This window comes from Trematomus bernacchii, unplaced genomic scaffold, assembly GCF_902827165.1.
Source record: "Trematomus bernacchii unplaced genomic scaffold, fTreBer1.1, whole genome shotgun sequence".
Classification (NCBI taxonomy): Eukaryota; Metazoa; Chordata; class Actinopteri; order Perciformes; family Nototheniidae; genus Trematomus; species Trematomus bernacchii.
In genome coordinates, this window is record NW_022987720.1 from 12250766 (window position 1) to 12264296 (window position 13531).

Here is a 13531-nt window from a genome sequence, read left to right on the forward strand (position 1 = left end):
ATGTCCTGCCCTGGGCAAGACACTTCACCCCAAATTGCTCCTGTGGGGATTGCCCACAGTATTGAGTATGTTAGTCGCTTTGGATAAAAGCGTCTAACAAGTAACATGTAATGTAATGTAATGTATGTTAATTTTTTTGTAAATGTTCCATAATCTTTGCTTTAGAGGAGGGAAATATAAGATCATTTTGACATTTTGGTCTTAAAACCATGTGAGACATTTGGGGGGACAATTTTGGTGGATATGCTTATATTTGACCGACATCTGAAATATAACAAGGGGCATCAACTTGTTACTGTTTTTTTGTGGAGTTACAAGCTATAAAGATAATAAACAACTTGTTAAATATGTTGTATTTCATAAGATAATCATATATTTTTGAATGCTTCATCTTAAACTGAAAGGTAACAGTGAATGCAGCTGCCAAATACATGTAATTTAGTAAAAGCACAAATATTCTCTCTAGCAGAAGATGTATATACTCAAATTCAGTTAAAGTATATCTGCCTTTATTCCTTCTCTGCTCATAATGTTCACTTGTACCTCTTCTAATCCTCCTTTCTTTCTGTCTGTCATCACAGGATAGATGAGGCAGACGAAGGCAAACACAGGACGTGAGCACCTTTGTTTTCCGCTTCTGGAGGGAATGCTGCTGCTTTGTTGCTGCCATGCTTACAAGGTCACAGGGTGCCTGGTTCGTCTCTTTGTGGGGGGGGGGGGAGACAGCTGTGTCCTGGGAGTCAGCGCCCAAGTTATTCACACCTCACCTCCTCCTTTGAAGGCATCACCGCACCAGTCGCAGGGAGCACGTACCTAATGGAGGATTTATGGAGCCGTGTGCGTCCTTACCTCTTTACTCCTCCTGCTCACTGTGATGCTTCAGGACTTTCTCCAAACTTTTGTTCTCATTCCTGTTCTTTTAAAGTCCAATTGTTCATCTTTCAGTGGTCCCCGACCACCTAACCACAGATTAGATACCATTTATACCAGATATTCAGTCACATTTACTCTGCTCAAAGCTAGTACAGTTATACCAGTTTTCCTCCAAAAGTGTGTTGCAGTGATCAGTCACTTCCTGTCAGTTATGCTACTGAGATGGTGTATTATTAAAATAACAGTTATGAGTAATCCATGCCTGAGGTTGTGCAGCATCATTTGCATACCGATTTGCATTTCTTGGAAGCACTATTCCAAACTTTTTACACGATTTTACTTTGATGCATATTTCTGACATATATAACACATGCGGTTATGCTGCTGTATGAACTACAATACAAACGGAGTTATCTGTTTAAATCATGATTATTATCTGGATTAATTACACTCACAGGCCTAAATGTACAATAAGTCAAACATTATGTTCCTTAAAAAATGTTTTAATTTGTAATCAAATAACATTGAAGTACAGACATAATAGATAGAACTTAAGTTTATCCCCTTGCCATTATTAAGCTTAAATATAATATTGAGTATTCCTTCTAGCGCTAAAATTCTGAATGATTAAGTCTTGAAATTACCTTCAAGTATAAAATGTTTTTGTAAAGACCCTGGCAGGAGGAAGTTAATGTGTTTTGTTTTTTAAACCACTTTATGTAGAAAATCTATTATTTCCTTTCATATATCTTCCATGATTTCATACACCAAATTCCTCAAGTCTCCACTCAAGTGCTGCTCACGACGAGGTTCAAGTCCCTCTCTACAGGATATGTGATACCTGGATTATCGTAAATGGCCACTCGTCTGCCTTCAGAGCACATGTTGAGCAGGATTAAGGCCTGTGCCAGTTGCTGTGAGATCTCTCGGCGGGCCAATGGGACTTGTCCCGCCGCTCCTAATCCTGCAGACAATGCAGGCTGTTAATTGGAGACTGACTGATATAGCAGAGGGAAGTCATGAAGACAATGTGCGAGCGGACAGCCTCTCTGTAATCCCCTGCACTCTGAGGAATGTCAGCCATACTTCACCACACATCTACTCCAACTCCTCACCTCCCACCCTGGGGTTTCCTTTTTACTGACAGTTAAGAGACGCTGTTTTGTTTTTGAGTCACACGAACAGAAAGAGAGCAGTTTTACAGAGCTGTGAAATGTCACGTCTCCCACTCAGAGCACTGATGGGAGGTGTAAGGAAGCACACCCAGGTGTTTGTGTTTTAATCAGCAGGGAACAAACTATTAACACACCTAAGTGTTTCCTGTCGTCCCACATTAGGACAGGGCTGAAAAACATTCACCCTTGAGACCTGTGATGTTTGTTTAACTAAATACGAATAAGCCTTTTTTCACAGAAGACATTTCGAATCTCACAGTAAAACAAGCACAGTAAATAATAAAACGATGCCTGCTTTCCATTTAGTTGCATCTTACACCTCTTTGGTGGTATTGATAACACCTGGGTTTGTCCTACTATGACAAACTATGCCAATATCTGCTGTGAAGAAGGCCCAATGTCAATCAAGTAAGGCCCCCATAATAAAAAAAAATAGAACAACAACTTTTTCAATGCGGGGACATCACACGGCTGACAGACTGGGGTGAAACATTCGTAGGTGGGCACATTTCTCTTCAGGTGTGACGAAAACTGAAACTGACACAAGTCATGCAGGACTTTTATGTTGTGTAAACAGATCCTGCTCGACTTTCGCTTTATCACTGGCAGATAATCTTCAGCCTCCAGACATATTTCACCAGAGCTCACTGACATTTAGCAGGATTGATGGATGTCTGCAGTTGGGTGTTTATTTTGTTATAGTCCCCCACCTGTTGCCACACCATTCATATGCAAAACAGCACTACTCAAATTATTCCACTGCACAAACGACAGGCCCGTGGAGACGTTGAGAAATACTTTCTATCAAGATACTGACTTGTTATTTAAAGATAATTAAATCTGATAATTAGACTGAAATTATGCAATTTACATCGGAAGAACTACTCAAATTCATTGCTTAAATTAAAGTAATATTATCTCATTGAAATTATATAATTGTGGAGCTAATGCTACATCTCCCACGCTCTTACTCTCACTTATGTGCGAAGCATCCTACTCTTTCTTTCTGCTATATGCTAACGTTGCAGTATATGGTTACTATTACTTAACAAACAAACAAAAATATCTAAAGAAACCACAACTGAAATGACTGCTTATTGACATAAGAGCTGAACGAAACAGAGATTTGATAAAGATTCTAACTCTAAATATAAAGCAACAGTGAGCACCTGGTTAGCTTAGCTTAGCTTAGCCTAGCACTCACACTCTAAACAGGGGGAAATGGCTAGACTGGCTCTGGTCAATGGTAGGAAAATATGCCTATAAGACTAAAGATCACTAATTAACATATCTTAATTATTTCAAAAGTAAACAAAGCAAATTTCAAGTCTTACATCGGGGTATGTTCTGCTGCTTGAAGGGCAATGCAAAGAACAATACAATTAAAAACATTGTGCACTTCTATTTAAGTAGCAATACTAATAACATATTCACTTTACTATCACTACTAATGCGGTCATTACACATCCACACTTCCTGTCAAAGTTCTGTCCTCTGTCCAACTGTCTCCCGGTTTGAGGCTGAACACTTGGCCAGCTCGGGGCATAAATTAAAATGCAAATAGCGTACACTTAAAGGCTCAGTCTGACTGTATTTATTATTCTATTGGTATGGGAACAGACATAAGTGCAAAGCAAACATTGAGGAAAGATAAACAGGGGGAAATCACCAAAGTACAGTAATCACATATAACGACTCATTTAAAGTTGATCACAGATGTGACTGGTATGTTTGAAGAAGGGATTACGTATAAACTGGAGGAAATGGTTTAAGGCTCATTTAAATCTTTATCTACTTACTATTTTTACTTTTATTGCACGTGCACCTCTACAAAAATGTTAAATATAAGTGTCAGTTTTGAGAGTCTGATCTTGAAAAGATTAAAGACAGATTAGTTTACACTCTTATGATTTGTTATGTAAGTAAAAACCTTTTCTCCTAAAGGATAGGATCAGAGTGCCGCATATCCGATTACTGTTTGCACTTTCACAGCTTGCCAGTTTAATAATACAAGTGTTTCATGCTTAAGCCACACGCCCTCTTTTCCCAGGGTGCAGTGCCAAAGGAGACATTTCCCGCTTCTTTTTCTTCTTCTTATTAACAAGCTGAGTAAGACGGATCAAGCGTTTGCCACTCATGAAAGGTTATAGCTACCAATCAGACTGCTTTGAATGTCTTGTTTCATGCAATGTGTCATTTAGAACTTCTGCACAGATTTATGGAAACGTTTTGAGTCAACAGTGAGAAAACAGAGGGTGCAGAGGACTGTTTGAACATGAGATTTAGACACATAAAAGGCTTCAGTTTTTCCCACTATACATCTCTGCAAGGCAAAGCTGTGATTATGGTTTGTGGTGAGGATGTTTGCTCCGTGTAATTTGTCTCCCATGGAAGCCTTTGGAGATGGAGTCTGTGCTCTGTGTCTGCTAGAGTTCGTTTGTGCTTATGCAGAATGATTTTTTACTTTATGCTGATAATTAATCATAATTTCCACGTTATCTGTGTTCTTGCAAGAACTCGGGCAGAGTACAAATATATATCCTGTGAGGCAGCTTTTTTAGACAAAAAAAAAGTACCCCTAAATGCCATGAGAGCAGTTTTTCCTAAGTTGTGCGAAAGGATAGTCCAATACAAGTAATGCCCATCTAGTGTAACATGTTGATATATTATATATTAGGATTGATCCATTAATAGTTTAGTAATCTTTGTACTGGTAGCTGTCGGCTGTGGAGCTATCATGACCTATTATTGACTGCTTTTAACTAAACTGTATGTTAACAATAGCTGGTGTTTAAAATAGATTATACATCCTAATCAGGGAAATAATTAGTAACTACAACTGTCGGATAAATGCAAGTAAATGTTGCCATATCTCCCTCTGAGTAGAAGAAGAAGTAGTATCAAATCTAAATGCTCAAATATATACTCAAATGAGGCAGTCAGTGATAGTATTTCCCTAATAGTTTGAACTAATTAAACTAAATTACATAAGTGTACAGTTTAATGTCCGCCCAATGGTTCCCAATTTAGGGGTCACTATATTGGCATTTCTTTAAACTTTGTTGTGGAATATAAATAAATAAAATCATGCGAGAGGTTTTTATGGAAAATAACTGATAAAGGTTGTGTTTGATCTTTAAGGAGAGATTATAATGGTGAATAGGGAGAAAACTTTTAACTAACATATATCCCCATGAAACTTCCCCAGTTGATTGTTTACATTAGGACTATTCTTTTTAAAAGAAATTACAAGTCTTCTTAAATGTTGTGTTCTGATATGCAAATGCAGAATCATCTAATGCCAACTCGAGAAATCTGCAGATGCAAATAGACAAAGTGTAGTATAAGAAACAATCTGTACTCTGGATGTTTCCGTTCCCTAGTCTAAAATAAGAACTGTTATGGAGACAATCTCTCAAAATTGACCGGTGCAGGAAGTGTTTTGATGTTGATGGGGATATTTTTGCCCGTAGTTGTTGCCTTAAATGTCTCATCTTGAACTGGAAATAAAAACATGACCAAATATGTAAGGTTTCTCAGTGGTTATGCACTTTTATTCAAAGTTTCAGGTCCCACCGTGGGTCCCATGGTAGTTAATACCAGGATCAGCTCATAATCCCTGAGAAGCCAGTGTTGGGAATGAACCTTTCAAAGCCTCCAGATACTGGAGAATAAACACCACATTCATTTAGCACAGTTCAAAAAATCATGTCAGGGTCATTAAAAGCATTATGTAAACCACAAAGGGGAAATTACATTTTTTTTAAAACATTTTACAATTACTACTAATTTAAACAGTACACAATACTGTAATCAAAATGTACAATGTGACCCAATATGGGTGAGAGAAGACACAGAGGGAACACCTCCATGTGAAAACACTCATGTTGCTCCTGTAAAGTCGTCACCTCGCAGGCCTCAACAGTAACCAATATCATGTGTAGATAAATAATATTATTTTGTTATTAATAACAGAAAAGCTCACCAGTCTTTCGTGCAAACTGTTATAGACTGTGGCTCAGATTACATGTGGTTATTATTTAGGTTTAGCCAATGTTTGGAAGTGATTTTAGCTTTTTTGGGTCATCCAAGCTAAAATGCACTCCTCTTTCTTCATTGTTGAGCCTTTGAGGTGAGTGTCTTTTCAGGAGCAAACATCAGCTCATTTGAAACTCAGCTGTGCAATTATTAAACAACAAAAAAACATCCCAAAGCAATTTAAAATATCAAAATCTCTTTCCCCTCATTAATTTCCCTGATTGTAACAAATGCAAGGAGTTTTTTTTAAATAGATATAAATGAATAGATAGAGATTTTGACAGGTTATTTGTCAATTTTGTTAGTATGGACACAAATCTGAGGCATGTCAATAAAAGGACGTAAATTAAGTTACCAATAAAATATCAAAAAGGGAAAAGTGCTTTGTCCTGATATACCTCAGATTAGGTCACTGAACGACGCATTTGGAATATCTGCCTACTGCCAGCTCAGTTTATGAAAGAAATAACACTGTCAACTTAAAAGCACCAAAAAAAATCTTCATATTAGAGCGTTTGTCCGGAGTCAAAGTTAAAGATCTAAACAAAAATGCCTGAAAAAAGCCAAAAAGTATACAAGCAAAGACCTGTATGGCTTTGCATTTTTTCAAGCTAAAACAGACAAAGTGTTAATAAAAGCTGGCAAAAAGGCTCGCATATAATGGCAATACATTCTATGAGAATTGCAGATACATTTACAAGCAACATATACATCACAAAGCTCAACTGATTGCATGCAAAGCTAAACGCTGAAAGCAACTTCCTGTCTAGAGCTGGGGTCCTGCTCCAGAACATTATGGGGCAAGGTCCTGGCTCCGGACAGGAAGGAAAAGTCCCAAGGCGGGCCGCACAGCAGCCCAGTTAAACTAATAAAGACCGCACGAAACTGCAGTAACAATACTGCAGCCGCGCGGTCTAATACGAAACACTGGTCCCCACGAGCCTTTCAGATACCGAGGCACGACGGGGACGAGGATGAGAAAGGAGCGGTCGCCCTAAAAGGCAACCTGAGGGGGACACCACGGGGTGTCTGGGTACAGGAGGCAGTGCACAGACTTGAACCTGCAACACACAGATACAAAGTATGGAGTTAGATTTGTTGAGAGGTGAAGTGGAGGATAAATCTGTACTGAAAAACTGTGACTTTATTTAAATGTATTACGTCAACAGATTTAACATAACTGTAATATAACATAAGGTATTAGGTTCAACGTAATAGTATTGCTTTTAACTAACCTAATACAGTTACGTGAAATGTGTTGACATAATACATTTAATTAACAATAATTTCAGCTTGTTAAGTGTGATTATATGTAGAACAATCTCTCACCTTGATGGATCCTCCTCCACAGGGAAAGCTCCTTTCAGATTAATGATATTACTTTTGTTTTCAAACATCCCATAACTGAGGGTGATCTGGAAGAAAAGATACAGGGAGAAATGAGCATCATGTAAAAGAAACACAAAAGATTCTGATATGAAAAAAGATATAAAAAAGTTTTTTTTTAAGACATGAGGCTCTCACCTGTTTGTGTATCTCAGATCTTGACACCTGTTGCAGGTTCTCCAGGTGGGAGTGGAACAGGCTGCTGCGGGTCAGAGGGACCCCCAGGACCGACTCGATGATGTAGCCCACGGTGCAGTCGTCGGGCAGGCGGATCTTCTCTGCTGTGTTCATGAAGTGACCGCCACTGAAGACACAAAAAGAAACAAGAAACTCAGGTTAGATGGGACATTAAGGCATTTGTTTAGCATTTACTTCCTAAAAACTCTGCATTCACATGATTTCAGGCAGACGGCAAACAGGAGCGCAGCACTTGTTGAAATGATCAAACTTATTAACTTCTTGTTGTCCGATTGAACAGAGTTTCTTATTTTTTGCGGAAATCACATTACATATTTGACTTTTAACGCTCCTGTCATCCATTTAAATGATGATGGGTTTGCCGTTTACCGCCTGCATGATTCCATTTTTAGTGTAATTCTGTTTCTCACCTGGCCCATGGGCTCATCTTCAGCGCCAGACCCCGGCTCACACAGAAGCCGGCTCCTCCAGTAGCAAACCAGAAGTTGACTGGTTTCTATAAAGGACAGAGAAAAGTTTGTCAGTATATAGAAATAATCTAACAAATAAGAGGCATGTTCTTGAAAATATTTTTGCACCAGTTATAAGAATCTTCCACGTACCATCTTATTGTCCCCCAGCCTCTCTGTGGCCTCGATGGGCCGGTCCAGGCTGGGTTTACCGATGTACATGTCCTGGGTGTGGGGGAACTGGGACAGTTGCTTCACCAGAGTCCTCACATTCACATAGTTGTCGTCATCTACGTGACAGAACCACCTAAGAGAAATAAGAACTGTTAGAACCTGATATGTTCATACTATTAAGTTATCATAGGAATAAATATTAAGGTACTTACTTTTTCCCCGACTCTATGAACTTGTCATATTCCACCGCCATCTTGCAAGACAGCGCCTGTCGACTATGAGCTGCAGAGCAGTTGGTGTTGATGGCGTGACTTCCTGTGGCAAGGAAAAAGAAGAAGCGTTTGTATTAGTTAAAGATAAATCCATCAATGGAGGCTCTTTGTAATTGAATAGCATCATTTAGTGGAAAAACTCGAGCTGAATTTATGACTTTAAAAATAGGTTTCTCATCAATTCAGAGTTCCTCTATCCAATGAAACAATGTGCATCTCTGTTCCCAACATGAAATATTCCCTTGTAAAACTTACCAATTTTCTTTTTAAGATCCTCATCCTCTCCATCCGTGAAGATGTATGTCTGTAAGCAAACAAAGGGAGAACACACATCAGTGAACTTCTTCGTTAAATCCACAAAATCATAACGACTTTTGATGATCATGTGAGGCATGCCACACGATCAAATTGAACAGTGTGTCCAAAAAAAGACCTTCTGCCTCATATCCAGCCCGGTGTGATTAGCATCAATCAACATGCCTTTTATGCAGTGGAAAACACATTGAGTTAAACAACCCCATGCTCTAATAAAGGCCTTTTGTCCTGCATTTCACTCTCTCCATGGCAACTATGCTGCTGCCCCGAAGCATCCCAGACACAGAACAAAGGAGGAGGCAGACTGTCCGCCCCCACACACCCCATTCATGTATCCCATCCCCCGGCTGAGCCCCTTGGCTCTGCTGGACCTGCTGCCGGGCTTCAGTGTGTTGAATGCAGCTAAAACAGAAGCATAAAGTAGATAAACCACAACACAGAGCTCACTGCTGTATGACTGACAGACTCAGGAATCCCTCCACGAGGCTGCAGGCGCTTGTTAAATGTAGCAGTTACTCGTAAAGGAGGTAACAACAAAGGGGATCTTACAGGGAGACTCTTTAAAAAGGAGCTTTTTATGATACCTCAGTGAGCAGGTGCAAGCTGGTGAATGGTGATGATGAAAGCTTTGTAACCGTCAGCGGTGTGTTTACTCTTCACCTGAGGTGAGGCAGCACCTGCGCAACATCACGCCACCTTATCTGCGCCACGTGCCTCTACACGCCGGGTCGTGGTGCCTTATCCCTCCTGACAAGAGCCCTTTTTGTCAACTATTAACCCTGCTGCCGAGCAACTGCCAATTGTGATCTGCATCCAGAAACCGGCCTCTGATGTTACTTCAATGGAAAAGACAAATCTTTTTAGTCCAGTTTTTTATTTTTCTGAACACTTTGTGGATAAAAGTCTGAGCAGATGTTGCTCGATGCTGAAGCCATGAGCCGGTATTTGTTTAAGGAAGGGTGGTGGTTCCACTGGTGGAGGGATCAGAGGCTGGCGCTGTTTGCTTTAAAGTCCGCTGAATAGACAGCCTAATCACTGAGGCAGCTGCCAGAGCTGCCAGGGCACTGACAGAAAGAGGGGCGGTGGTGGTGGTGAGGGGGGGGGGGGGGGGCTGGAATCTCACTGCTGATTAGTAAATCCAAAGCCGTGTGTGGCCATTCACCCCCTCTTCACCCCCTATCCTTCCCCCCCCCTCCCTTCTCCGGGCTACATACACGGCCAGAGCCCCTTGAATAGAACAATGCTTTGAGTTTTCATGCTGGGTAAAGTCTCCACTGGGTAAATTCTAAATATGTTTGCCAGCATTTGCATACAGCTGCAGGAGTTAACTAAAGAGAACCCCCCCCCCCCCTCCCGGGAAGATTTATTTTGTTCTGTCTGTGGTCCTTAACTGAAACATAAAAGAACAGTTACTTACATGGAATACTAATTCATGTAAAAAAAAGAAAGACAGAAAAGAAAAGTTGGCTGTGTGTGAAGTAGAGATAAGAGGCGAGGGGGCACGGGGTGAGGAGATGAGAGCAAATATAAGGGGGGGGGGCTGCACTCCTGACCGCAGGAAGGCCTGGCACGGCCCTGTGTGAGCTGATGGTGGTGCCTGCCTGGCTGGCTGCCTCCAGCTCGGGAAGGAAGGGCATCGGGCACCCCTCCCTCCATCAACCACCTCCACCCTGGCTCCTTCCCCCTTCTGTCCCAAAGATTCAAAGCATTTTCAGCCCCCCCCCCCTCTTTTTTATCAGGACACATATATTAAATACCAGGCTGTCTTCTTTAATGACACCCAGCCTCTTTCTGACCACTTGTGAAGCCATTCCAACAACATCGCCAAGTGTTTTTTTTTCTAAATTCTTAAAGCGCTCTTTGTTTGAAAGTTAGCTAATTACTCCTAAGAGAGGAATGCATGGCACACTAAGGAGATGACAGCTGCAAAACTGAAATAAAGCTCTGATAAAAGAAATGTGCCAGTTTTACAAATCAATTTACTATACTCTCTTGCTAGAGGAAACTCTGATCCATTTTCTTCTTTTGGGTTATGCGCCCTGGACTCAGAACAAAGCTATATTGTTCAAGGGGTGATAAATAGAAAACAGGAAGGGGTTCTATAATAGATTATACAATGACGTGTGATGAAAGACTTTCTGTCTCCAAACGAATGATTCAGAGATAAATTGGGTCTGGCATTTAATAACTACAAAGGGTAACCTTTTACATGAATACACTAACTGGTTGGATTAACAAAAATGCTATTTATGCTCTCAATGAGCTCAAAGATTAAGAAGGCCACAGGCATTATTGTGTCAAAACAGCTATCACAAAAATCTTCCCTGTCTGTTCTCATGTAAACAGCAGCAGATAGTGTCTCCCTCTGCATACGAGTGAAGAGATTTGATCACAAAGTAACAGTAAATAAAAAAGTCTTCTAAATTGCTGTTTGCAGAAATAATGCTTTTGTCCCTTTTGTACAAAAGTGATCCAAACTCCACAGATGTCCCATCAGCTGAGCGTGAGAATCGCTCCTGAATATCAATGATGGCCATATGTACATTGTGGGAACTGAGAGCATCATATGGCTGGCATTAAGGCCGTCCTTTGTTCTGTCTCTCCTGACCACCTGGCACCCTTCCTCCAGGAACTCCCTCTTGCATTGTGGGATTCAGTCTGTCCTTTTTGTGTGCGCAGCCACCCACCAGCTGCTTGCCTATAAGCCCTGCTGCTGACTCTGTCGGATGGGCTAACTTACATCATGCAATGCAGTGATTAGCACCAATTAGCACCATCAGCTATTGCCTAAGCAGATGTGTTGGGCCATGGTTTGGACATTAACAGGAGCTGTGCAGGTGATTCTTTCTGGGCTAAGTGGTTGTGACAGCCTATCATCATTACAATGTTACTGCCACTAAACACCACAGATGAAAGCTCCCTCCACACATTACTGATGCTTAAGATAAAGAGAGTTTTTTACAGAAACCCCTGGCGTGACAGCACTTCAGGCAAATTAAATAGACTTCTGATAAAAGCACATGTGACACCCATAGGTGCAGGATACAATCAGAATGAATAGCCGTTTCCTCCTCCCCTTTGAAGAAGCTTGGTTCTCAAGGACACATTTTCACACTCAGCGTGCAGCATAAACTTGCCTATAGATGCACCCCTTTGTCCCAGCCAGGCATCCCCTTTAACGAAGCCCCCCAGTTGTCCCATCCCTCCAGCAAGCTTGACCCAGACTCAGCTCCCACGTTCCCATGGAGAGAGGGGAGACAAGGGGCTGGGAAAGCTTTTCTTCCCCCTTCAGAAAGACGCTTTGTTAGTGCTGGAAGGGGGACAGCGCTGGAGTCGGTGCTGTGAAGCATCCATTGCACCGGGGGCATTCACAGGGACACCCAGAAAGAGGAGGGATAAATAATAGAGAGTGGGGAGAGAGGGGGGCTGAGAGAGGGAGTCCTGGAACTGCTCCCTTCGCTCTCAGGGACATCACTCAGAGGAGAATAAAAAGTGACAGAGCCCAAGAAACTCAGCATGGTTAACAGGGGCTGTTAGTCTATTTCACTGTCATCTGGTGACAATTCAATGGGGAACAATGCAGCACATAGGCAGCCATCAAACAAGCATCACCTGCATGTGAACATTGTTCATCTCTGCAGCAACAATGACATCTGCCCACAACAACAAGCACACCCACTGCTTCACATCATCTTTTCCAACTTGAACAGAATAAAACTTGCATTACATAATATTTTGCACTTATTCTTTACCTGTGGTATGTTTCTTGAGATCCAGGTGTCCAGGAGCAGATTCAGCCTGGACTGGTGGAACTTCTTGGTGGTCTTCACAGCGATGAAGATGTCATCAGCGCTGATGTCCTCAGCTGGAGGCGCCTCAGCGGACGCTGAGCGCGCGGGCTTCTCCACGTCCCTCCGACTCCGGGTCAGTTTGGTGAAGTACGCCGAGAATCCTTTCTTAGTTTGGGCGTCCTGCTCTTTTTCCTGAGCGGCATCCTGGAGAAGAGAGCGGGTTCCAGCATCTTCTCCCTTCGCCCCCTCATCCTTCACCTGAACCCGGAGATGCTGCACCGCCAGCAGCAGCAGCAGCATGCACAGACAGGCTGTGCTGGCTACAGTTATAGCGGTCTTCTTTCCGTTATTTTTAAACATTATTAAACTTAAAAAAGGCTACAACTATGACGCGGAATCCTCAATGCAAAGTCCATATGGTTTATTTAATAAAATACAAAAAAGTGAACGACAGGTCCGTCAGCGTGCATAGCTGAGTGAAGATTAAGTAAATTGGCTCCAGGGAAAATATATAAGCTTCCATGCTGGCCACGCCTCCTGGGCGGTCCTTGAATGCAGCATGCCAGGCAGCGACATAGCAATGGGGCGTGGCTATAGTTTTGTGTGTGTGTGTGTGTGTGTGTGTGTGTGTGTGTGGGTGTGTGTGTGTGTGTGTGTGTGTGTGTGTGTGTGTGTGTGTGTGTGTGTGTGTGTGTGTGATGCAGAGTTCACTTAGGTTTGCTTTTAAGAGATATGACGAGGGAACGATTGACACAAAGTAGACACATCTGCAGGTGGTTACAGGAAAAATGTGTTTCGAAACCCCCCTGGAAGATAAAACTGCACCTTTGAAGAACATATCCTAAAGTTGTATTTGTATG

General features: G+C 41.7%; 1 protein-coding gene across 1 annotated transcript; it reads right to left on the reverse strand.

The window, feature by feature from the left end:
* Positions 1–5575: 5575 nt before the first annotated feature.
* On the reverse strand, positions 5576–13130 carry lfng (LFNG O-fucosylpeptide 3-beta-N-acetylglucosaminyltransferase). Its single transcript, XM_034144315.1, has 8 exons — positions 12633–13130; positions 8821–8869; positions 8506–8608; positions 8273–8426; positions 8081–8166; positions 7611–7776; positions 7416–7501; positions 5576–7147 (listed from the first exon to the last, which is right to left on the reverse strand). Exons 1-8 carry the CDS (start codon positions 13029–13031, stop codon positions 7081–7083), a joined length of 1110 nt encoding a protein of 369 aa, XP_034000206.1. The 5' UTR covers positions 13032–13130; the 3' UTR covers positions 5576–7080.
* Positions 13131–13531: the final 401 nt, after the last annotated feature.

Excerpts from the sequence above, each read along its gene's own strand:
- lfng (XM_034144315.1), bottom strand. The coding sequence starts at position 13,031 with ATGTTTAAAAATAACGGAAAGAAGACCGCTATAACTGTAGCCAGCACA. Across the intron at positions 8,870-12,632 it reads TCTCAAGAAACATACCACAG|ACATACATCTTCACGGATGG; the intron begins GTAAAGAATAAG and ends GTTTGCTTACAG. Across the intron at positions 7,777-8,080 it reads AAGATGAGCCCATGGGCCAG|TGGCGGTCACTTCATGAACA; the intron begins GTGAGAAACAGA and ends TTGTGTCTTCAG.